The sequence below is a fragment of the Bubalus bubalis genome, chromosome 7 (genome assembly GCF_019923935.1).
Source record: "Bubalus bubalis isolate 160015118507 breed Murrah chromosome 7, NDDB_SH_1, whole genome shotgun sequence".
Taxonomy (NCBI): Eukaryota; Metazoa; Chordata; class Mammalia; order Artiodactyla; family Bovidae; genus Bubalus; species Bubalus bubalis.
Genome location: NC_059163.1, coordinates 22,814,192 through 22,841,334, shown reverse-complemented (window position 1 = coordinate 22,841,334; position 27,143 = coordinate 22,814,192). Strand labels below are relative to the sequence as shown.

Here is a 27,143-nt window from a genome sequence, read left to right as displayed (position 1 = left end):
GCTTCTCTAACTCATCCTTCATTCTAATCTATGCAGCCAGGTCAATATTTTTCTAAGCTTGTTGTTGTTTGGTGTTCAGTCTCTTAAGTTGTGTCCAACTCTTTGCAACCCCGTGGACTGCTCCTCTTTCCTTCCCCATCTCCCAGAGTTTGCTTAGATTCGTGTCCATTGAGTCGGTGCTGCTATTCAATCATATCATCCTCCACTGCCCTCTTCTCCTCTAGCCTATAATCTTTCCCAGCGTCACGGTCTTTTCCATTGAGTCAGTTCTTCACATCAGGTGGCCAAAGTATTTGAGCTTCAGCTTCAGCATCATTCCTTATAATGAATATTCAGGGTTGATTTCCTTTAGAATTGACTGGTGTGATCTTCTTGCAGTTCAAGGGACTCTGAAGAAGTTTAATTGATTGCAATAGGAGCTTAATTGGTCATTTCTCTAGTCAAAATGGATCAAATGTTCCAGTGACCACAACTGAAATCAAGGAATTACTGAATTTGGGGAAGAACCTTACACATTGTGCTTCTACTCAGTTTTGCAAATTATCATAAAGCGCTCTAGAGTTCTTTCACTGGGAAGAGGCTAAGGTACCTCCATTCCGCTAAGTCTAATTTCATTTCCTTGTGAGGATTTTAAATTTACTCTGGTTACTACATGTACACCTTGTAGAGTGTATGAATTTCTGAGAACTGAAACAGTATCCCCAGTCCTATATTAGACTATGTGCATGTGAGTGCTCAGTTGCTTCAGTTGTGTCTCTTCGTGACCCCATGGACTGTAGCCCACCAGGCTCCTCTATCCATGGGATTCTCCAGGCCAGAATACTGGACTGGGTTGTCATGCCCTCCTCCAGGGGATTTTCCCAACCCAGGGATGCAACCCGCATCTCTCATGTCTCCTGCACTGGCAGGCAGGTTCTTCACACTAGTGCCGCCTATATCCCCTTGAGAATTACTGAACATCCACCTCCATAACACCTCTTTTTTTATGTCATATTTATCATGCTCATTATCCTGCATAGCATCGAGTTTTAGCATGGATACGGGCAAATCAAGTTTCAGTTTAAAATCCTCATCTGACGCTGCTGACAACCTCACAACAGGATAATGAGAGGCATTTTTACCTTCTTTATCAGAGACTCTATCTGTTATCATAAGCCAGAACCCAGAAAACAAAAAGTCCTTTTTCAGTGCATGAGTCCTCTTGCACTCTCATTGTTCAAATGCCTTAGCATGGCCCTCAATTCAGCCCTAACACTCTATCTACAAAATCTCTGTTTGTGTACCTCTAACTCCAGACTGGCTGAAGACCCCTTTGCTACCCCGGATAAAATGACCATTTCCATATTAAGTCCCTTCTGTCCTTCATAGAGTAGTCTACCAACTTTCCATTCCATTATCTAGAAACTTTAAAACCTTTAACAATATAAACATTACCACCCAGTTGAACCATTCATGCTTCATCAATTTGGGTTTATATGTTTATTTTCGAATTTTTCAACTACCCCTCAGAAGTGTTGATTTCTTAGGGGCAATATCATTTCTCCCTCTTTAAAAATATCACAGTGCCTAATAAAGTGCTGTGAAAACAACAGATACTAAAGACATGATTGAAAGTGAGTTGAAGGAACTAGTTGAGAATGTTTGCAAAGGCTCATAGCCAACCTCTAAATTTATTTTTTTAATGGAGAAAAAAGATGTAAATGATGACTGATAAAGATTTCCATGAAAATAAAATATTGCTAGTTCCAAAGAAAATGAAGTATCAAATTTCTCTTTTGACCAACAAAGTCCAAGAGCTAATGAACTCAAAGACAGATGGGAAAATATAAGCCCATGCTAAGTTTCTTCATCTGGGAAATAAACTTGATTCACTATAGGTCCTTTCCAAAATGAAAATTCTAATAGAATGATAAAGACAAAATATGTATCACAATATTTCCAACAGGTCTTTTGCTTCTATGCCTTTACGTAATTAAGTAGGCCATATGTCTACATGTATTTGTGTTCACCTTATTTCAGAAAAGAACATTAGGGTTTGTTTTTCCAATAATGTGTAATTAATTGTATGTATGACTAAATGCATGACTTATTATAAATTTAAATTGACTTTGAAATCCTGGCAAGTATACTTTCTACATTGTTAACAATGGAAAAAAAAAAAACCCTTAAAATTCTGCATAAATAAAAATTTGATCTTGTAGATTAAGAGACACAACCACCACCACAACAAATAACAGCACTTTCAGAAACTGAAACAGACCCAAGGCTCATCTGTGTGCTGTTAATACTATTAAAAATAACCACATTTTATTGGTGCTGGCATATGCCACACACTCTATATTTCTTTCATTTTCATAATAATGCTATGCAGTTACTATGCTTATTTTAAATATAAGGAGAGGGAGGCTCTGAATTCAGTAACTTGTCTAAGGATATACAGAGAAAACATTAGAATTAGTATTTAAACCCAGAACGCTGGTCCACCTACCTCTAAACTCTGGGTTCAACTTTCTCTGGCACATGACATTCTCTTAAAATAAGGTTTGGATTGCCAAGGGAAAGGGCACAGGAGAAAAGGTTTAAGATGTGTTGAGAAGTACATTACTTGGTGGGATGGATGGATGGTTAGATAGATGAATAGGTAGATAAGATAGAGATAGACAAACAGATACAAATCAATATTTAGGGTAACTGTATGAGACAGATGCTATCATTCTCATTTTATAGGGATATAACATATTCATTCATATGCCCAACATAATTGCCCTAGAAATGTTGGAACAGGAAATAAATGTTGTGTGTATTTGATGTTTGTAAATGCTCCGTCTGGCCATTGTACCACACAGGCTCATAAGTAACAAAGGAGAGTGAAAATAATCTGAAGTCATTCAGTCCAAAAGCCAAAAATGGCAAAAGTCTGTGTCCACTGATGTCCCTACATTTCAGTAAAATTAGTGCAGGAGAAAAGGAAACCTGATTGTTGTCCAAATACATTAAAAATAACAGTCATGAGAATCCCATTCTTGTATTAAATAGTGCAAGAACACTCATCTCAGAAAAGGATGTATTCGTATGCACCATATTTTATGAGAATTTGCAGATTTTAAAAGGCATAATATTGCCTAGTTGCCAGGATTTTTTCTACTTAGCATCCTTCAACTCGATATTGAAGATTCTGGAAAACACTTTCACCACTTTATGAACCATATGCAGAGTTTGATTCTTCTCCAATTTTTTTTTCATTTGTTATTATCATCATCAGAGAGGATTATATCTCATCTACTTAGCTGCTAGAATGAAGATTTCAGTTTGGAGGAGAGCCGATTTTAAAAAAAAGAAAAAGTTAGCTGCTTCAGGCAACAGTCCTTTTGATCTGCTCATTAACACTTTTCAAATGTTCGAGTGATGTGGGCATTCTTTGCGCTAGAAAATGTCAGCACTGGAGCCTGCAGCCAGCTTGATGCAATCATATGTTCCGATATTCAGAAAAGAGTGAAAAGAACTGTCAACAGTGAACTGCCTTGGATTAAAAAAAAAAAGATACTGTGTAATGAGTGTAGATCAAGTAGTATTTCAGAAGTGACTCTTGCCAGTGACAGAAACAAATGCCCAATATTTCAGCAATGTCATCTAAGTACCTAAGGGTCCACAGACTTCAAGAACTCATTCTTAGCGTGTACAAAAACTTGTTTAAAATACATGTGGGATTTCCTTTCACTCTTCCCTTTCTTTCTGGATAAGATCATAGAACAAGTGCAATGCCTTTCCTCTCATGAATACAAAGTTCTCTGACATTAATGTTTGGGAAGTCCTTTTCCAAATCCCACAAAGTGAGTTGCTTTCAACAATGAGACCAAGATATGTTCGGGTTATCTGCCTCCCTTTCCTTTCCTCCCTGACAGACTCACCAATGTTCAAAGAGACTGCTTTGAATAAACAAATAATAGTGGGAAGTCTGGACAATAAATATAATTTTAAATGCCTAATGAGGACTGGGAAGAACAATGTGAGAGTGTGCTTTGAAGGGTTGGGGAGCACGCATGCTCAGTCGTGCCTGCAACCCCATGGACTGTAGCCAGCCAGACTCCTCTTTCCATGGAATTCTCCAGGCAAGAATACTGGAGTGGGTTGCCATTTCCTCCTCCAGGGCATCTTCCCGACCCAGGGATCGAACCTGCGTCTTCTCTATCAGCAAGCATATTCTTTACTACTGGGCCACCTGGGAAGCCCCGTGAGTGTATTCTCCTGGAGTTAAGTAAAGGTACTACCGTCAAGATAAATAAACTAAGGCTGGGAAGAGTGTGATAACCTGTTTTGTAATGATGCTCTGTTGGAAAACATCACCATAGAACCAATAAGTACTAACATCACATTCTATTTCAAAGGGGCAACCAAACATAAATCATCTTAATTAATGGTGCAAGGAAGGCATATTAAAATTTAAATTCCTTCTGTTTTATTGTGCATTCTTTAAAAAAAAAAAATCAGGCTGCTCTCAAAGTAACTCAATAAAGGCACCAAGAGCCCTCCTCAACAATAAAAAACAAGTGCAATGTGGAAGCATTATTACTATTTAGAAAGAACAGCACAGCTGTTGCTGGCTAAGAAAACGATTCTATATAGCTCTAGTCAGATATATCCTCGTCATGAAAGCCCAGCTTACTTGTTAGTAAATTGGGCTTTAAAAAGATAAGTTTTTAAAATGGTTTTTTAAAAAGATTTATGAGATCTTTATGCAATGTCTTAAATGGACTGAGGAAAAATGAGCTTGCAGTTTTCCCTTGTGGATGGAGAACTTTGGCCAAGGACACTAGAGCAAAGTGAACATTTATCATTTCCAGCATATTCAGATATTTATTTGCAGCTGGATAACACACTCTAATTGACAACACTCCAGAAAGTCTTTGTCTGCCACCTCATTAGCCTTACATCTGTAATTTTGCAGAATGCCCAGTTCTTCCAAATGATGCAACTGAAGGACGGTCAGTTCTGCTATCCTGGTACTGAAACAAACCTGCCGTAAACACCACACATCTTATGAGTTAAACAGTGATGCAAAGAGCCGTATCTTCTCATATTTCCCTCATGATTCAATACATGATTGTGTTTAACTTCTCCCCTTTTTTAATCTAAGGAAAAAGGAAGGATGCTGCTGACATCTTTGTTATAGAAAAGCAGTTGTAAAGGATGATGTGAGGTTATTCAATGAGTAGGAAACAGAATCATAAACAGGTTGTGAGAAATTACTTTACACAAAAATGAGAACTTCCCCCTTGATGGAATAGTTTGCAAACTCAACATACTCTATAGTTCACTAATGATAGTGCCTAAAAGTTCCAGCTTTGCATGAGGGTTCCACTATTATTACTACAAGATAAAGTTCTCCAAAGTTCATTGATTTAGATCCTATTTGCCATGGAAAACCTAGGAACACAGAGGACACAAATCTGCAACATTTTAATCTGTCTTTAATGATATCACCTGTCTCTTTTATCCTTGAATATACTCATTAAATGAATCGAAAGATTAACATTTCAAAATAATCTCCTATTAAAAGTATCATTGGTAGCCAGACATTCTATTTGGGGAGTTTTTTTCTAACCTTTTTTATTCTATGTTCCTCTCTGGCAATCTGATTATAGGGGACCAATGAGCCCCTTCCTAGACTAAACAAGCGAAATTAAAATACACAGGATTAAAAGAACTCCAATTGTATTGAAATGTAACTGTCAAATCTACTTTTAAAAACAAGAAACCAGATCTGTGAAACAGAAATACTATGTGCTTCTTTATTAATTCATCAAATAATGAAATATAATAGTAGGTCTAGGAACTATCATGATTTCTTAAAGTTTAATTGACTTACAATAGTTTTGCATGTATAGCATAGTGGGTCAATATTTTTATATCACAGAAAGTTATAACAATACAACTATTTTGTCTGTTCCATACATTATATCCTCATGACTAATTTATCTTATAACTTGTATTCTGGATGCCTTAATCCCCTTCACTCATCCCTCACCCCTTCCCCTCTGGCAACCACTTGTGTGTTCTCTGTATCCATGTCTTCTGTTTGGTTATATTTGTTCCTTTGTTTTGTTTTCTAGGTTGCACAAATAAGTGGAAACATATAGTATTTGTCTTTCTCTCTCATAATTTTGAAATAGTGGATATCGGAATATGAATGGGACTATACTGGTTTCTACCATCAAATAACAAGCACCCTGAGAAAGCTGACCACGGATCTTTGCTGTCAATGGGTTCTAATATCATATATGTCTTGGATACTTCTTAAAATAGGAAACCTCTTTCTTCGACAAATCCCTGTCACTCTGAAACAGTGAGTAAATTCTACTCCGTATATAAAGCATTACACGTATTTACTTGACAGTTGACCCAAAACAAAACAGAATGGTAACTCTAATTTTAAAGAACGCACATGGGTTTTAACTGCCACAGAATCACTGCAAACATTTTAAGAATATTTCCTTATCTCCCATCTTACAACTTCCTGCACTCCATAGGCAGGTTTTGTAATGAGTTGATCCAAAAACATATTCCATAAGAATTCCCCAAAATCAATAGCCCTGAGCAGTGATCCCCAGCTCTGGAGAATATCAGAATCATGTAGGGAATCTGTTAGATCTTTAATGCTGCAATAACAAATTACCACACACTTAGTGGCTTAACACAACAGAAATTCATATTCCTACAGTTCCAGATGCCAGGAGTCCAAACTGAGTCTTATAACTAAAGTCTGGTGTCATCAGAGCCAGTTCCTTCTGCAGACTCCAGGGGTTTATCACTCCTTGCCTCTTCCAGCTCCTGGTGACCAGCATTCCCTGCCTAGAAGCTGCATCACTTTGGTCTCTGCCTCCATGGTCACACTGCCTTCTTCCCATCTATGGTCTTATCTCCTCTGTCACCCTCTTATATGGGCACAGTGATGGTATTTAGAGCCAGCTAGGTCATTCTGGATGATCTCCCTATTTGAAGATCCTGAATTTAATCATATCTGTAAAGTCTCTTTTGCCATAGAAGACAACGATCACAGACACCTTACCATAGGGGCTATCCTAAACCACACTGATCCTTGGAGGTGTTTCACCCAACTACCCTTTCCCCTCAGAGAGAGACACCACAGATGGAAATCTGAGAGCAGCTACTCTGAAAGCCTTCCAGTTACTAGGAGCAGAAAAAAAAAAAAATCCAGTCTAAGACATAGGTAACACTGTCATCTCTGAGTCATTAATTAGATATCTGTGAAATTTTAATCTCTGAAAAATGAATGGTTACATTATTTCACAAGATATTTTTTAAAAATATGAAATGATTCAATGAAGAACCCTCTGTTCAGGGTTTTTTTTCCATTCCAGTATTTCTATCTCGATAAGAGCTTCTAAGCATATGATTCCCAAGGAGGTGATGGCTGACATAGTCTAAATGTGCCTGAAAACAGACATTTTAAGCTGTTTAATCATATTTCAGTTGAAAGACTAAATGTTTGTCCCAGTACTTAAAAGACACTCAAACAAAAGAAATTTACACAACACCAAGCTGAAATAAGGACTTCTCTGGTGACTCAGACAGTAAAGAATCAACCGGCAATGAGGGAAACCCAGGTTCGATCCCTAGGTTGGGAAGATCCTCTGGAGGAGGGAATTGCAACCCACTCTAGTATTCTTGCTTGGAGAATTCCATGGACAGAGGCTACAGTCCATGGGGTTGCAAAGAGTTAAACACAACTGAGTGACTAACACTAAGCTGAAATAAATGCATTTCATTTCCTATTAAAAAGAATTATTACCGGTAATAGCTGATAGTCAAAGTTCAAAATAATCCCTAATAACCGAATGCTGTTAACAATTAACTAATCATATGCTAATACCAGCATTGTGGAAATATGTTCTCTAAACATAATCAAATAAATAAATATCCTGCAATTGTACCATCATGGTACACCTTCTGTTATACTCAAGATCTTGTTTTTCATAAGGTATGGTTTCCTTTGACCCTTCCTTTTCACATCACCTTCTCATCTTTCTCTAATTGATTTAGCTTACTTGTTATATTCCAACTCTCTATACTTCATTAGAGATACTTTGCTCAGGCTATATCTTTTTTTTAAATACAAATGTTAAAGGTTACACTCCATTTACAGTTATTACAAAATAATGGCCATATTCCTTGAGTTGTGTAATACATCCTTGTAGCCTAACTTATACCCAATAGTTTGTACTCCCCACTCCCCCAATCCCTACGTTGCCCCTCCCCTGCCCACTGTCATGTCTAAGGCTCACTGTCTATTACTGGCTTGTATTTCAATAGCTGATGGGTCTCCATTGGATAAGACTTAATCCCCACTGGGACCAGATCTCAGCACCATGTACAGCAAGTAAAGCTTCTTTCAGGGGATCAGTGATCAAATCTTTCCAGTGTATGCTCCTCACCCCTGGGGTGAGTTCAAATGTCCTCAAAGACATAGGAGGTTCATGCCTAGATCCTAAACCATCTTTCACCACTCCTCTCCCTGGCATGCTAGACCTCAGCCTAGGACATCTCAAAGCCTGTCTGAATAACTTGTAATTCCACACACACTTCATAGGAAATGTCCCTCATCAACTGCCAAAGTCTTGTTCAATATTCAAAATCAGTTTGGAATCGGCAGCTCCACCCAGTTTCCCTGAAACAATCCCTCAATTCTGGCAAATCCCTCTTTCCTTTGTGTTCCTGACATGTGTTGCTCCTGGCGTACTCATGAACCTCCATTCTCACTTTCTCTACCATTCTGTGCTTCATGCTAAAATATGAGTTTCCATACCACATGGTAGTCATTTCTGAACCCCTAATTCCAAGCCCAGCACTGGCTCAGATTACTAAGGGCTGAATGCAGAATGTTGCCTCGACTTTCTCTCTGCTTTTAAATCTGTGTTTTTAGGGAACATTTGTTCTGATTCATTTACGTGCTCAGTCGCTCAGTAACGTCTGATTCTTTGTGGCCCTGTGAACTGTAGCCCACCAGACTCCTCTGTCTATAGGATTTTCCAGGCAAGAATACTGGAGTGGGTTGCCATTTCTTACATTTTCTTCCTGACCCAGGGATTGAAGCAGCATCTCTTATATCTCCTGCACTGGCATGCAGATTATTTACTACTAGCACCATCTGGAAAGCCCAATTCATTTATTTTGAGATCTAAATGCAAGTTCATACTCAAGGCTATGTAGTCTATATTTCTAAATGTAAAATATGGATGATTCTATTAAATAAGTTTCAGAAATTAGTAAGCATTCATGATGTTTCTGTAAATAGGAAGCCCTCCTGACAGCCTAAAAACACACCTTAATGGTGTCCCTCTGCACCCTGCATAAAGAAATATAATTCCTGATTTCCAATCTGCAGAGTTTCAGGGATGGAATGGATCTATTCTCACTACCTGATGATCGAATCCCCTGTATACACCCCATGTGACGGTGAAGACTTCATTTGATTACATCAACTGTTGTGGTAAAGAAACTGCCTGCCAAGCAGGAGACTTGGGTTTGATCCCTGGGTTAGGAAAATCCTCTGGAGAAGGAGATGGCAACCCACTCCAGTGTTCTTGCCTGGGAAATTCCACCGACAGAGGAGCCTGGCAGGCTACAGTCCAGGGGGTTGCAAAAGAGTCAGACACAACTTAGCAAATAAGCAGGCATGCAGCAACCTCACAAAGAAGCCCAGTTCATTCTTCTCAAGTGTCCTTTTAAAAAACCACATACTTTGACACTTTTGAGCCCTCTGGTCAATAGTAGATGAAAATGCAAAGTAACAAAAGAATGAAAACCACCCCTGTGAATTTTAAATTAAAAAAGTAAGGAGTACAAATCACATTAAGGCACCTTTTTGCTTTTTAATTTGAGACTCAAGAAAGTTAGCTCGTCTAAAAATCACCATATCTAAGATAATCAAGGTTACAACAGGAAACTGAGCAGAAATTGCTATGCAGGAAACTGATTAGTTCAGCAAAGAGACAGGATGCTTCATGTCTCTGCTGTTGTCTAAATTAATTCCGTGCCTCCTCCGTGGCCAACTGCTCTGAGATAAAGGACTGCAAAGTTGCCTCATGAAAGTGGACTGAAGTACAATGAATAATAAATGCAGAAGTAATACAAGGCACTGCCTGAAGTTGCAAGGAGTGGAAATCAGTCAGCAAGGGTGAGAGGGGGAAAGAGTCAGTCTAGTAATATTACGTAAAACACCACTGTGATCCACAAAACATAAAATTCAACATAAGGTGCTGATAAGAAGAGGATATCAAAATAGGTGGTAGGCATGCTTTGAAGGAGCGCTTCTTCAGAATAACCTTTTCTATGAAGCCTGGACAATCCAAGTTATATTGCTTGAACTGTGCTGATGTTTGTTACTCAGAGTTCCACCTTGTGACAGGCAGAGTAATGGCGCCATAAAGATGTCCACCTGCCAAAGCGGGAAATGCAAGAGATGCGGGTTCAATCCCTGGGACAGGATGGTCCACTGGTGAAGGATATGGCAACCCACTCCTGTATGTTTGCCTGGAGAACCCCATAGACAGAGGTGCCTGGAAGGCTACAGTCCATGGTGTCACAGAGAGTCACACACAACTGAGCACACACACACATGCAAGGATATCCACACTCTAATTCCTTGGAACTGTGAATAAGCTGTCTTCCAGGACCACAGAGACCTTGCAGATGTGATTAGCATGAAGGATCTTGAGATGGGAGATTAGGCATGCATGCATGCGTGCATCAAGGTGGGTCTAACCTAATCACATGGTTCCTTGATACTGGAGGTCCTTTCCCAGCTGGGTTTGGAGTCAGAAAGACAAGTGACTACAGAAGAATGGTGACAGAGATGCAACATGCCTGGCTCTGAAGCTGGAGGAAGGGGCTTACTAGGCAAGAATGGAAGGAGCCCCTGCAAGCTGCAAAAAGCAAGGGAGCAGATTCTCCTCTAGAGCATTAAGAGAGGAATGTATCACTGTCGATACTTTTCAGCTTAGTTTAGCCCAGCAAGACCCATGTTGGATCTGTGATTACATAACTGTTAGGGAATAAATTCGTGTTGCTTTAAGCCAGCAAATGTATGGCAATTTGCTACAGTAGCACCAGAGAGCTTGTGTATATCCATGTTCTTTCAGAGCTTTTACTCAAGCATGAAAAAGGACACAACCTCAAACCAACTGTCATAACTTCAAAGTGACTGTTTCACAGATACCTAACATTTGCATATGACTTATTTCTAAAATGATTTTCCCAAGAGACAAACAGAAAAAGTCCTGAAATAGTGTATCTTTCAAAGAGATAATGAAACATTCAATAAGCAATGAAAACAAAACAAACCCCAAACCTGACAGATTATCAATCCCTCTCAATGAATCCAGTAGAAAATATCATTCAATTTACTTGAAATTCTTTTGTACTTGAGTGGGAAACCCTTTATCTCTATCATTATTCCTACCTTCTTCTCTTCTTCCCCTAAACCTGATTTTGAAGTACTTCCTAGATTAAGTTTTATAGTAAACATTTATTAGCAGGCATGAACAGAATTTCTTACAATGATTAAAATATATAACTATTAAAATTCAATTTTCTAATTGAAACTTTGCTGTTATTGAGCAATGTGGCACTGATTCATATTTCAGCCTTAATTTACACCTTGATGTTTAAAAAAAAAAAAAAAGGAGGACTGCAAATCCTTCTTACTTACCACTTTGCAGCAAAGGGGCCAAAACCACCACATCAGTCCAATACCCAAGAGCAGCAGTAACACCAAAATAGCAATGAGGGCTGCAATCCCAGTAGACTGGAGGAAGCCGAAAACAAAAACAAGGCAGTTAGCAAAGTTGACAGTCAAATCCCAAATATGTACTTTTTAAGGAAACACCAGAAAAAACGATAGGAAGCATCATAATGTTAAACCAGATTGCTAATATATTCCTTTACATTCTTAAATTGTATAAATTATCTTACTACTTATATTATATACTACCTATATTATATTCCATTTTATTACATTTATATAATATACTAAATATAATCTATTTGTATTAAATTCCCTCATATTATACCTCATATATATTATGTTAAGACAGGCAAGGATAAGTATAAAACCCTCCCAAAGTGTCTGAAATTATACCTTAAAGAAAAATAGGAAAAAAAATCACAATTTGGAGTTGTGCGAATGATCCTGTGCTGTGTGTGCTAAGTCACTTCAGTTGTGTCCAACTCTTTGCGACCCACCAGGCTCCTCTGTCCATGGGATTCTCCAGGCAAGAATATTGGAGTGGGTTGCCTTTTCGTACTCCAGGGATCAAACCATGTACTTTCCCCTCTTGCCTTGGCAGGCAGGTTCTCTGCCACTAGCACCACCTGGGAAGCCCTATGAACAGTCCCTATGGTCCCTATCTTTCGTCTCTGGGAAAAGATTATTGTGGCTACAAGCATGATTACCTCTAGGCAGAATTTAAGCAGAATTTCCCCAGACCTTTTGATGATGGGCATTATTTCTTCATACACTTAAATGGTAGGACAAGATGAATACCAAGACTCACCAAATAGGTGACAAACCAAAAACGGTTCTTGTTGGCAAGTGGTGCACAGCTATCAATGAAAGGATGCAATTTTATGCATTCGTATATCAGAGGATCACCCATACCAGTTCAAGTGCTACCCACTCTCAACCACAAACCACACTGGTGTTCTTTCACTTCCTAATGACGAGCTCCTCCAGCCCTAACACCTCTGTCCTGGGCTCAGCCTCTACCTGCTTCATCTACCAACTACCTATTTATCCTACAGGGCGTAGCTAAAGCCACTTCCTCAGGAAGCCTTCCTCGTACCTTCTGGCTAGAAAATACCCCTTCTTACTGTACATGGCATAGTTCTCTGAACCTTAAACTTTAGCACTTAGCACAATTTATTTATTTGATTTGCTTATTTATTTATGATGAACTACAATTATTTAATTTGTCTTTTCTGTATTCACTAAGTTCTAGGAAGGCAGGGCCTATTCCCAATCTACTTATCCAGGTATATTCCAGGCCTGGAATGTAAAACTATTTACTAAAAGAATGAACTCCAAAGAAATGAGATGGCAAGAGCCACAAACACAAAGTGAAAGTCGCTCAGTGTTTCCGACTCTGCAACCTCATGGGACTCCATGGAATACAGTCCTTGGGATTGTCCAGGCCAGAATACTGGAATGGGTTGCCTTTCCCTTCTTCAGGGGATCTTCCCAACCCAGGAATCGAACCCAGGTCTCCCACATTGCAGGCAGATTCTTTACCAGCTGAGCCACAAGGGAAGCCCAAGAATACTGGAGTGGGTAGCCTATCCCTTCTCCAGATCTTCCCAACCCAGGAATCGAACCAGGGTCTCCTGCATTGTGGGCAAATTCTTTACCAACTGAGCTATGACACAAAGAAGAATACTTAATTTTTAGCAAAGAGATCAATTTTCCAAGAGAACAAGGTGTCTGTTTGAAATGCTTACTCTCTGAGATCCCCAGTAATCATGTTTTGCTTGTGTTTTTATTTTTTTTAAGAAAAGACTTCAAGGAAGGAAAAAAAAAATCAAAAAATAAATCAATACATTCTCTCTGGGTGGGAATTTGGGTCTTCAAAGGCAGGTTTTCAGAGATACACACCCTGTCATTCAAAACAAATAAGAAGTACAAGCCCAGAAATCAAGGCAAGAGTCACATTTATCCCAAGAGCTGACAGAGAGAGAGCCTGGAGCTGAAAGAACCTACCAATACTCATCTTAGAATGGCCTTGCCTTACAAGTGTTAGTCTGGTGGTCTAATTTTAAGCAAGCTGTTTAATTCTTAGGGGACTCTGTTTTCTAATCTACACAATAATAAAGTCAGTTGTTCCCAAAGCATGAAATTATTTGTGGCAAAGTGATAACCAGGATATCTCTCTTAGAAAAGCACTGTGCCAATTAACATATTTTTAAAGCTCTGAAGGGTTTTGTAGTAGGAAAAACTAGGATCCCCCAGTATCCATTTGAGGAAATGTTAGGATTGATCAAAAAGCTAAAAGACTTTTGGATGTTGAAGTAACAATTTTTCTTAGTAATTAGAACATTTTATGATGGAATTTGAATTGTAATGCATAATAACTTATGCACAAAGAGATAATGATCTTTATGTAGACATGCTTGACTACTCACTCTCTCAGTCGTGTCTGATTCTTTGCAACCCCATAGAGTGTAGTCTTCCAGGCTCCTCTGTCCATGGAAGTTTCCAGGCAAAAGAATACTGGAATGGGTTGCCATTTCCTACTCCAGGGGATATTCCCGACCTAGGGATTAAACTTATGTCTCCTGCATTGCTAGGTGGGTTCTTTACTACTGAGCCACCAGAGAAGCTTCTTTATGTAGATAGTTATTTGTAAATAACTGAAGAAGAGAAGGTAGTTTTCAAAAGTATTAGTTTAAAGAGCATTAGCAAAATATTCTTTGTACAGCTTATCAGAAAAATCTTGAAATATGAGTCATAGTTTCCCTGTATCATCTGTTAGTATATCATAGTGTAAAAAAAAAAAAGAGAGAGAGAGAGATTACCATGCAGTGACTTGGAAACTATCTCCAAACAATCAGTTTTCAAAAACATTGATTATTAACTGCGTTTCAATTTTAATAAATCCACTAAAAATAACTTTTAAAATAATTCTCAGGGCAACATAGACCATAAAACATGCACTGACTTCAGAAATTTTAGAAGAAGATTAACAATCAAGTATATACATGAATAATGAAAGCCATCCTTTACTTTCTAATTTTGCATCTGGATATAAGAGGGAATAACCATACAAGCTATTTATATAACTGATGTTGCTGCTGCTGCTGCTAAGTCGCTTCAGTTGTGTCCGACTCTGTGCGACCCCATAGACAGCAGCCCACCAGGCTGCCCTGTCCCTGGGATTCTCCAGGCAAGAACACTGGAGTTGGTTGCCATTTCCTTCTCCAACGAATGAAAGTGAAGGTTGCAAATTAACCAAAACAGACAGCACCAAAATATTACCTAGAATCTTTGCCCTGTCCTGTAATCTATTTTCAGAAGACAACAAAAATAAGTACAGAAACTTCACACACACATACAATCTTCATAAAGCTCTATTATTTACTATTAGCCCACTCTTAAGGCACTTGAAGATTACCATAAAACATTAATTTTAAGAAATGAAAAGACATGCAGTCATCTGGCAACTTCTTTATGTACAGTTTGATATAATTAAAGTGTAAACTCAAAATGTATTTATTGATGTAGCCTAAACATCTAAGTCAGTGTCTTGCAGACAGAAATTTGTGTGTGTATATGTGTGTGTATTAGTGAGAGAGAGAAGATAAATACATTATAGAAAATGTTCAGGTAATTATCTAAGTTCTCTGTCCTCAAAACCAAAGGAGGTAATTCATAGCACACATCAGGATTCTTATGAAAGCACTCAAAGGGCATCTTTCTACATGGAATTCCAAACATTCATGAACAAATCATGCAATGATTACACTAAGCTCTGAAATCAAACAAGAATACAACAGGAAAAGAATGTCAACGGAATACATAAAAACTATGATATCCTATGGGAGATGTGTTAAATTCATGATCCCACCTTTAAGCTCTTACATATGTGTTAAATTCATGATCCCACCTTTAAGCTCTTACATAAGACACCCCTGATCTGTGACTGTTCATGTATGGAGTGAACACAACGTTCCCCCCAGACCTTTCCCACAAGAGGATCGAGCCACAGTGTCCATGGAAATGGCTCACCATTTGGCTCTGCTCACAAATTCCAAAAGGGTACTATGAACATTTGTTTTCCCCTTTTCTTAGAATTCAAATCCTATGTTCAGAAATAAAGACACGAAACTAGAGGGTGTGAATATGCTACAAGTTTAGTGGTTAGTGTTTTTTTTTTCTTCTTTCTACAAATGTGTCATGAGCAGGAAATTCAGAAAATCATACTGACAGAATATAAAGTAGATGGGCTAGCCATGACAGGCAGTCAAAATTCTTGCATTTTCTTTCAAAAATGTCCCTGTGAGGAATACTCACAAAACACTGTACACATCCAGATGTAAATATCATTTTGTATAATAATATTATCATTTCAACTGATTCTGAAGATTAGTATACAAGAAAACTATGAAAATACACACTTTCCACAGACCTACAGACTTACTCTTGATCATATTTAAGTTAAGCATGGTGGAGAACAGGTCACAGTAAACAAAGAATTGAATGCAACTGGAACTTGCCATAAACACTTCCCTGGATGCCCCAGTCCCAGACATTAGCTCACTTAACTGGATACAAATCCAGGCTTCCACAGTTCCTTTGTTTTGATTTGCCAGAGCCATTATCAGAACATGAAAGACCTCAGCAATGAAAGGGAAATAATTTCATAATTCAGATAACTTTATAAACAAATTAAGAAAAAAAGCCAAACACATAGACTTCAGTTCTATGAGCAGACACTGTGCTGCGAAGTGCAAACTTCAAAGTCAGATGAAACCAGATCTGATTACACAGAGATCTGTATCATAGGGAGAAACTAAAAGCCTCTCACTTCTGTTTAGGTGTGATACTCTTTAAACAGTAGAGAGCTAAAAAGCTGCCAAAGCTATGTTGTGCAAGTCTTCATGAAGCCCACAGGTTAGTTACAGGGACAACTCTTGAACACACAATCAAAAATGTGAGGAGGATGGAAAGATGGTACAATAGAAACGGGGCAAAGAAGGAACTAGCCTGCACTGGGGTTCTCAGAGGACCTCCTGGGGAAGTATAAGAAAGCCCGGGAAGAAGTGGGGGTCTAACAAGTGGCTTCTTGCAAGCACAAGAAAAGACAACTTTTGGCTGGAAAACAGAATCTGAGGGGACCTGAAGCAACTGAAGAAACTAACGAAACACAAATTTCTGGAAAGCAGGAATCCTCTTTATTACACAGAGAATTGGGTTGTTGGGTTGTTTGGGTTAATACCTAACAAATTTGTCGGACGACCTTCCAAGTAGCCATCTGTTGGATCAATTCTTCCTAACTATAGTTCTGAACAAGTAGCATTTTCAGATGTCTATAAACACAAGTTAGCCGAGGAGACCAATTAGAGACAGTACTTTGGGGCTTCCCTGGTGGCTCAGATGGTAAGAAATCCGTTTGCAGTGCAGGAGACCCAGGTTTGATCCCTGAGTTGGGAAGATCCCCTGCAGAAATGAATGGCAATCCACTCCAGTACTGTTGCCTGGAGAATTCCATGAAGAGAGGAGCCTGGCTGGCCACAGTCCATAGGGTCACAAAGAGTTGAACACAACTGAACGACTAACACTAACTAACTCAGGTGTTGGTCAAGGCTGTGAAGCCAAAACTTTTTAAAGTTTCAGTTGGGGACAGAACCCTGAGCTTGATTTGGGGGTAAAAGGAATATATTTTCTAGTTGTCCTGGACGCATTCAGTCTTTGAACTTTATCTGCATCTAATTTCCTTTTCTTTATTCAAAGCAAGCTATAACGTAACAATGAAAAACTGTACTCTGCCAAACAGATGTGAAATTCTAGTCATTAAAGAAGTATAAAAACAAATCAGAGTTATTACTGTACTTGAAAAATAACTACAAGAAAAGATGAATCACTCAAAAATTTCAAAACTTCGTGACTAGTATGTTGCAATTTATCTAGAAAATAATTAATCACAACAACCACATTAGAATAAAACAGAAACAGAAAAGGGGAACTAGATCTCCACAACTTCATTGCCATGAGTTGAGAGCTTGGGAAAGAAAAAAAAAAGAGTCATAAAATAAGTGATGATTTCATTTACTGGATTCTTTTGAAATATTCCATATCAGGCCAAATCAGCTCATCAATTTCATAAGATACCAAGCAAGCTAAAACAAATATTTTACATTACTATATATCGGGGAAAATTGAAAGAAAAATATATTACGTGAAATTCAAAGGTTAGTGTACATAGTTGGTTGAACACAGCCATGCCCGTTTGTTTATATATCTATACCTGCCTTTGCGCTAATGGAAGGGTTGAGTAGTGCAACTGTATTGCCACCAAAGCTGAAAATAATTACTATCTGACCTTTTACAAAAAAAAAAAATTGCCAACCTTTATCTTACATAAATCAGATCAGGACCTGGTAATGAATGGAAGATTATGCAATAGGGGCAGACAGACAAGTTCAATTCTCACTTCTAGCATTTACTCAACTATGAAACTGAGCAAATAATTTAACCTCCAGAGTCTCCAGGCTCCCAGTCTCCCCTTTCTTGGGGGCGGTGAAGGCTGAAATCATTTAATATTCTGTGCATCAAGCTGTGTGTACCCTACTGAGAGTTAGATCCACTTACGAGAGGAAGCACCTTCTACTGTGTTTGCATATATGGGCACTAAAGATTGGAGGTGGCTCTCTGTGTTCCTAGGTTTTCTCATCTGTAAAATTAAGATCATAATAACAGCCTTCTCTTCAGTGGTGAGAATTACATCATAAAGTGCTGAGCACATGTGCAAGGCTTAGCAGAGTGTCTGGAACATATCTCTTGCTCAGAGAATACATTCTTAGTATATTATTCTAAAAGAATCAGAAGAGCAGTGGTTCCAAAGGGGAGAACAAATATCTCTCACTGCATTTTTATAAACAGAGACACATTTAGGAGACCTTCTGAGACAAATGAAGAGAATGGACTCCCTGAGGGCTTCCCTGGCTGTCCAGTAGTTAAGACTCTGTGCTTCCAAAGCAGGGGACACGGGTTTGATCCCTAGTCAGGGAACTAAAATCCCACATGCTGCCTGTTCATGGCCAAAATTTAAAAAAAGAGAGAGAGAGAGAACAGACAGCCTAAGTCTAAGCCCTCCTCAGACCCTAAACTTAAATCTCTTAAATCTAAACCTTAGTATCCCCACTTCAAATATATAGGTACTGTCATTCAACAGTTTTTTTTAACAAATAATTTGGAGCACCTGCCTTGTGTAAGCACCAGGCACCAAAAGGGAGGCAGTGAGCAAGCCACAGACTGCAGAGAGAGGCAGAGAAGTAAACAGGAAATTACAGACCAGTGACATAAGTGCCTTAGTAGGACTGAGCCCAGATGCTCCTGGAGAACAGAGGGGATTCTTTATTTGTGGGATTTCCACAAGGATTAATCAACTGCTAAGGCAATGGCATTTTATTTGGTGTGACTTTCAAATGCCTATGAGGAGCCAAAAACATCATCCTAGAATGAATAAGATTACTAACCTAATTAACAATAACTGAATATTTCAAAACATTCCCTAATTATCATATCCAAATATGCCTGAAAGGCTAGGTATCACATAAATACAATGCCCACTATTTATTATATCATAGACATTACTTTGCCAATAAAGGTCCGTCTAGTCAAGGCTATGGTTTTTCCAGTGGTCATGTATGGATGTGAGAGTTAGACTGTGAAGAAAGCTGAGCGCCGAAGAATTGATGCTTTTGAACTGTGGTGTTGGAGAAGACTCTTGAGAGTCCCTTGGACTGCAAGGAGATCCAACCGGTCCATTCTAAAGGAGATCAGTCCTGGGTGTTCTTTGGAAAGAATGATGCTAAAGCTGAAACTCCAATACTTTGGCCACCTCATGAGAAGAGTTGATTCATTGGAAAAGATTCTGATGCTGGGAGGGATTGAGAGCAGGAGGAGAAGGGGATGACAGAGGATGAGATGGCTGGATGGCATCACTGACTCGATGGACGTGAGTCTGAGTGAACTCCTGGAGTTGGTGATGGAGAGGGAGGCCTGGCGTGCTGCGATTCATGGGGTCACAAAGAGTTGGACACGACTGAGCGACCTGAACTGAACTGAACTGAACTGAGTATTACCCACTGTCCTCTTCTATTCTGAATAGAGATGTAATGCACACATCCACTGGTCCTTTCTCATCAGCTCCAGTCTCACTTTCCATATCAATAAAATGGTAATATTACTACCATCCACAAGGAGAAGAGGGCAGCAGAGGATGAGATGGTTAGATAGCATTACTGACTCAATGGACATGAATATGAGCAAACTCCAAGAGAGAGTGAAGGACAGGGGAGGCTGGCGTGCTGCAGTCCGTGGGGTTGCAAAGAGTCGGACATGACTTAGTAACAACAAAACCAGACATATTTGAGCTTGAATAAAAATAATGATTAAATCTAATGAGAAAAAAAAAGAATCATCCCATGGTTATGTTAAGTAAATACTTATGTTGTACATCTTAAACTTATACAGTGCTATATGTCAATTATATTAATAAAACTGGAAAGAAAAAACTCTAAACTTTGTCTCTACAGAGTTAAGCTCAACCTCTCATGAACATAGAACATTTTCTTTCCTTCATTCATTTTTAATATGACAGCTCTGTGTACTAAAGCTGAGGAACCACAGACTTGTAGGATGAACTCTAAGCTCTTTTTTTTCTGGGTTGTTGATAATCTGATCTAAATGTTCTATTTTTAAGCTTTCCTTCCATTGTTTTTACTCCAACCAGAATGATCCTGAGACAGACATGGAACCCAAGACCCTCTGCTGCACAGTGCTGCAATGCTTGGACCTAAGCCTCTCCTCCGGAGAAGGCAGTGGCGCCCCACTCCAGTACTCTTGCCTGGAAAATCCCATGGACGGAGGAGCCTGGTGGGCTGCAGTCCATGGGCTCGTTAAGAGTCAGGCACGACTGAGCGACTTCACTTTCACTTTTCACTTTCCTGCATTGGAGAAGGAAATGGCAACCCACTCTAGTGTTCTTGCCTGGAGAATCCCAGGGACGGGGGAGCCTGGTGGGCTGCCGTCTATGGGATCACACAGAGTCGGACATGACTGAAGCGACTTAGCAGCAGTAGCAAGCCTCTCCTCCAACAACAAAATACAAAGAAACTGTGAAGGACTAAAAATAACTGTGTGCATGCACAGTTAGGGCAAATTTTGGACAAAAGATACAAAGAGACCAAAAAACCGAACTGCCACTTCTGAAGAGTCCGAACAAAAGCAGGGTACTGCCCATGCCCCCTGCACACAACACCACCTAAGGGGTGGGCAACCACCTAAGCCACCCCACTGGCCCAAGCCCTGGACACACCACTACCCTCACCCCATAAAAGGGACAAACTCCCTGCCCAGCAAGCAGGAAAGCAGAGGAACTTCTTGTGTGTTCTCGTTCCCCCTTGCTGCAACAGGGTCCCCAATAAAACCTGTCCTGAATTTCTTGTCTAGCCTCTGATCAATTTCTATTGATGAAGGAGGCCAAGAACCCTGGTGAGTAATAATCCTTTTCAAACACTGTCATACAATGTCATCACTGAGGATGGTGACTGCAGCCATGAAATTAGAAGACGATTACTTCTTGGAAGGCAAGCTATGCAAACTGAATGTATTAAAAAGCAAAGACATCACTTTGACAACAAAGGTCCATATAATCAAAGCTATGGTCTTTCCAGTAGGCATGTATGGATGTGAGAGTTGGATCATAAAGAAGGCAGAGTTCCAAAGAATTGATGCTTTTGAACTGTGATGCTGGAGAATACTCTTGAGAATCCCTTGGACAGCAAGATCAAATCAGTCAATCCTAAAGGAAATCAATCCTGAATATTCTTTGGAAGGACTGACATTGAAGCTGAAGTTCCAATACTCTGGCCACCTGATGCGAACAGCTGACTCACTGGAGAAGAACCTGATGCTGGGAAAGATGGAAGGCAGAAGGAGAAGACGGCGACAGAGGATGAGATGGTTGGATAGTATCACTGATTCAATGGACATAAACTTGGGCAAACTCCAGAGATGGTGAGGGATGGGGTAGCCTGACGTGCTGCAGTCCATGGGGTCACAAAGACTCAGAAAGACTTGGCATTGAACAACAACAACCATGTCACCTTCCAATGGCTCCCTGCTTCATTCAGAAGAAAAACTCAAGTCCTTACAATGACTTATAAAACCCACTATGATCTCTCCCCTCCCTCTACTCTCTTCTACTCATCTCAAGCCTCCTTCTCCCCTAACTGCCTTTACCCTGCACATGGGCTGCCTGTTCCTCTTTAAGCCAGCCAGCTACAGTCCCACCTTAGGCTCTGTTTTAGCTGCTCCCTCCACATAAACACTGTTCCCTCACATGGTCTTCAGGGCTTACTCCCTCCCCTTCCTCAAGTCTTCCCTCAAATCTCTTCTCAGTGGAAATGACTGAGATCCCTTGTTTAATATTACAACATGTCCCCACACTCTCTCACCATCTTCAATACAACTAGCGTCCCTTTTTTCTGAAATCACCTTACTGTTAAACCACCTCTAGTCACATTCAGTTCAGTCACTCAGTCACGTCCAACTCTTTGCAACCCTATGGACTGCAGCACACCAGGCCTCCCTGTCCATCACCAACTCCTGGAGTTTACTCAAATTCATGTCCATTGAGTTGGTGATGCCATCCAACCATCTCATCCTCTGACGTCCCATTCTCCTCCCACCTTCAATCTTTCCCAGCATCAGGGTCTTATTTCCAATGAGTCAGTTCTTCACATCAGGTGGCCAAAGTATTGGAGTTTCAGCTTCAGCATCAGTCCTTCCAATGAATGTTCAGGACTGATTTCCTTTAGGATGGACTGGTTGGATCTCCTCGAAGTCCAAGGGACTCTCAAGAGTCTTCTCCAACACTACAGTTCAAAAGCATCAATTCTTCAGCGCTCATCTTTCTTTATAGTCCAACTTTCACATCCATACATGACTACTAGAAAAACCATTGCCTTGACTAGACAGACATTGGTTGGCAAAGTAATGTCTCTGCTTTTTAATATGCTGTCTAGATTAGTCATAACTTTTCTTCATCTTTTAATTTCATGGCTGCAGTCACCATTTGCAGTGATTTGGGAGCCTAAAAAAATAGTCTATCACTGTTTCCACTCTTTCCCCATCTATTTGCCATGAAGTGATGGGACCAGATGCCATGATCTTGACTCCCCTGAAAACACGCAAGACCTAGAAAGACTTCCTCTTTCTAGGAAGTACACAACCTATAAATTCCAAACAGGTCATATAACTTCAGCATCCCTGTACATGGAAACTGTGTATGGTTATAGGATCCAGATAAAGATCCTATAACCACATTTGAGTGGAAGAGAGGTAAACAAACAAACAAACAAAACAAAACAAACAAAAAAAAGCTCGAGGTGCAGAATAGGAGGGATGGAGAAATAATGCCATTTCAGTGAGAGAACACTGAGAAACCATAAACCACAAATGTTTGTAATCTCAACCACATCCTGAGGGACCAGAAAATATATAAACTGCAACATCCACAAAATCTACAAATTGCAACATGAATTGAAGATGAAAAGGCAGTGGTAGGGGTGGGGAGGGCCTAGCTATTAAAAAAAAAAAAATGAAAACAAGTGTTGAAAAAGAGGTATCCAGGGAATTCAATAATGACCCAAGAGTCCATATGGATGCTGTTTTCCCTGCAATGTTTTCTTACAAGAAGAAATAAACTATCTCTATACAGATAATATTAAGTTGCCTTTTTTTTTTTTCCTGTAGGAAAGATGTCTCTCAAAGTAAAAGATCAAAATGTAAAACCATCTCATGAAATCATGAGATGTGGGACAATGTTTAGGTTTGGGATTTTGGTCTTTTGAAGGGCAGGAATTTTTTTTTTTTTTTTGCTCTGATTTATTTATTTTTTACAAAGAAAATGCAATCATAAGACCAACAGCCATGTGATCAGTTCCTTTTAATGCTTTGTGTTTTCATGTTCAACAATCTAATATCAAGACTTAAACCAAAAAGATTAAGGAAAACATTGTCTTATCAATGGAGTTTACATATCAAAATACTGCATTTTAGGTTCACTATGATCTATGATACAAAACTATCACCTCAATTAAATTATAACTTCAATATAGTTTTAAGCCAAGATATTATCAAGCTTTCAAAATCAAATTCCTTACTCATGCGAAAATACCAATATTAAAATGGACAAAACAATAAGCTCACTCATTGAGATGCACTAATAATTTCAAAAACATGATAAATGTCTTAGATACTACAGTGCAACCTTCATTAAGAGAAGACACTACTTTCTTTATAGTTATTGTTTTAATAAAAAAAATAGCTTCATTTGGAAATCATTCTCCTACCTTATTCTGATATGACTTTCCAATTTTATAAATATCAAAACACAACCTATACTCGCTTAAAATCCCTTTTAAAATGAAAGTAAAGGAAAATGCAAAACAGTCTACAAGGGCAAGTGTTTTCTCGCGACGATCTTCAGGGTTACCGTTGTACTTCACTGTAGTACGCAGCAACACTGAAAGACCATAAATTATTTCTGGGTAGAGTTATTTTTAAAAGGTAACTTTATGCAAATTGTGACTTACACATTCTGTGGCTGTGACTATTAGCGAACTGGAGATGACAGACTTTCCTTCGTTAAAACTCACTGAAACATGAAGAGTTCTGAAAGAAAATGAAGAAACAATAATTAACAATGAATTAAAAAGTAGAGCTTTGTGGGAGATTTTTCTTTCTTTAAATAATTCAAAAGTAACCAGAAAGTCTACTTTAAAAGTCAAGTGCCTGGTCAGTTAGCTTTTTTCTTTCTTAGTCCCGGCCCTTACTCAGTAGCTAGAGGCAAATTCCTTAAGTGATTCAATTGTTTCCAAAAGAGGCACTAATGTAAACAGAAACATGAAAAATTCCTATAGTGGTCCTTTTAGTTTAAAAATGCTATTTTTCGGACAAAAATTTAATTTAGAAGAATTCCTTAATGCAGAAAAATGCTGAGATTTTTCAGGTTCACAAAAATCTTTTTAAAAAGGAGAAAAATCGTTCCATCCCATTTCGCTTTTCCCTGTCTGTAGATTTCCAATTATTACAAGATCTTTGTTTAAGAATATAAAAATAACCAACCATTCGAAGATAAAATACAGAGAAAGTGATAATGAAAGACAGAGATAAGCTGAATGGAAAAAATAATACATGTAAATATCTGTAGGCATTTGTTGCAAATACCCAAGATTTTAACATATCCTGAAAAAGGCAGAGAAAAGAGAGAAATAATTTTTGTCCATTGCTGAGAACTACTATAATTAAAATATAGCTCTCATTTTGAAAATATGATTTCAAATTATAATTAAAAATAATTAAAATTTCATTAATTCAGGTTTTATTATAGTAATTCATTAATTGGGATCAGTTGGTAATTTTTTTTTTTTTCATAGCTTTAAGAAAATGGCAACCCACTCCAGTATTCTTGTCTGAGAAATCCCATGGACAAAGTAGCCTGGTGGGTTAAAGTCCATGGGGTCACAAGAGCCAGACAAGACTTAGCGACTAAACCACCACAAGAAGATATCAAAGGGGGAATAGTGACAAGGAGATTTTAAAGGAAACAGCTCTTTTCCAAAAGAGTTTACAAAGTATATTAAAGTAATCAGTATACCAAGAAAACAAAGCTATCCATTCACTAAAGTGAAATAGGCAACATTTTGTTAATCTAGCTTCTATACCACACCATGCTCCAGTGTTCACAAAATATTCTCTAAAGTCCAAGAATTAAGAGCCAGAAACTTTGCCTTAATTACTCTGGATTAGTAGAATCTTATTAAATTTATTAGAGTTCTACTCTAGGCCTTGAATTGTGTGTCAAACACTATAGTTATAGACAGTTAGAATAAAACAGAAGCAATCTCAAGCCACTGGTAAGATTTTCAATAATGATGGCAGAGATGACAAGTATTATTCAGTTCCTGCCAGATGCTATCCTGGGCATTTTATGATATTATCTCATTTAATTCTTATAACTCTTAAAGTAAGGAGTTTCACAGTTTTATAGCTGAGGTACATAAGGCCCCAAAATGCTAATTACCTTGTCCAAAGTGGTAAAGACAGGATTCTTACAAATTTCGAGTTCTTTCCATAATACCACTGAGGCTTGAAGAAATGAAAGCTCTTATTGTGTTTTTCTTTTTTATTATTCTCTCAATGTGATATGTAGCTTGGGTTTTTACAGTGCTAGAGTATCCAGGAAAGATAAAACTAGTAAACTTCTAGCTAAACTCTTCTTCAAAATTCAGGATAACTCCTATTAAAAATATTCCCTGTAAATTATTCCCTTCAAAACATTTTGTTTTTAAAAATATGTTTAACTAAATCCAGAAACAAGCAAGAACTTAGAGTGTTTATGTCAACTTTACTGAACTTCTATGAACTTCCAACACAGAATGAGAAGTGGCTTATTTAAGACGGTAAATTTAAAATTACTTGCTTATTCTGCAGAATTGAGTGCCTTGTTTTGTTTTGCTTTTTTGAAGACTAAGCATAGTTGAATCCAAAAATAATATTTCCTAGATCTTAATTCCTACACTCTAAAGCAAGCATCCGGAAAGCATATGACACAGAAGGCATGGTTTTGGTTTTGGGCAAGATTTATTTGAGTCATAACATTGCGTGATTGTTGCAGATAATCTTATTGATTCAACTTTGAAGGGTTCAGTAGACATTGACATAAATTGTTCATAATCTGGCAGGTAGAACTCACCAGACATGAACCAGTTCTCTAATTAACAAAGGAAACATTCAAAACATTTAATGATTATCTAAATGGAATAAAAACAGAAGATATTTTTACAACAAAGTTCACTCTTTTCTATAGTTTCCCATAGCATGCTGATGAGCTCTTGTAGGCAACCAAAACAACTGCATATTATTCCTAAAATCTGTCCAGTATCATGTGGTTGGTGAAATAAAACTGAGTTAAGTCTCCACAGACATGGAAATCCACCTGATGATTCTTTGGACACATGGACTCAGTTGAAACAATATAACCTTCCCCTTCCTGAGAGCAGTAGTAGCATTATCAAACTATTACCATTAACAAGAATATTAATAATGATGGCATTTGTCGATTCCTTACTATGAACCTGAGAGAGTTAATTCTTAGGTAGGTTGATAAGGAGTCTGGGGCCCTCAAGGAGGAGAAAGGGATCCAAAGCCCTTGGGGAGGAAAAAGGGGTCTGGAGTTCTCCAGGAGGAGAAAAGGACAAATCAGTTTTTTCTACATTCCTTCATCTTAGTCACATAAAATGTTTTTTTCTTTAAGCCCAGAGTTGATGACTCAAGGTTATGT

General features: G+C 38.5%; 1 protein-coding gene across 1 annotated transcript in view; it reads right to left on the bottom strand.

Moving 5' to 3' along the window:
- The window catches only part of ANTXR2 (ANTXR cell adhesion molecule 2), a 171,562-nt gene that overhangs the window by 85,555 nt on the left and 58,864 nt on the right, over positions 1–27,143 (bottom strand). Inside the window, exons 11-12 of the mRNA XM_006048760.4 lie at positions 24,394–24,472; positions 11,729–11,824 (exon numbers count right to left, since the gene is read on the bottom strand). Of these exons, the coding sequence (XP_006048822.2) occupies positions 11,729–11,824; positions 24,394–24,472 (175 nt within the window). The remainder of the gene's footprint in view (positions 1–11,728; positions 11,825–24,393; positions 24,473–27,143) is intronic.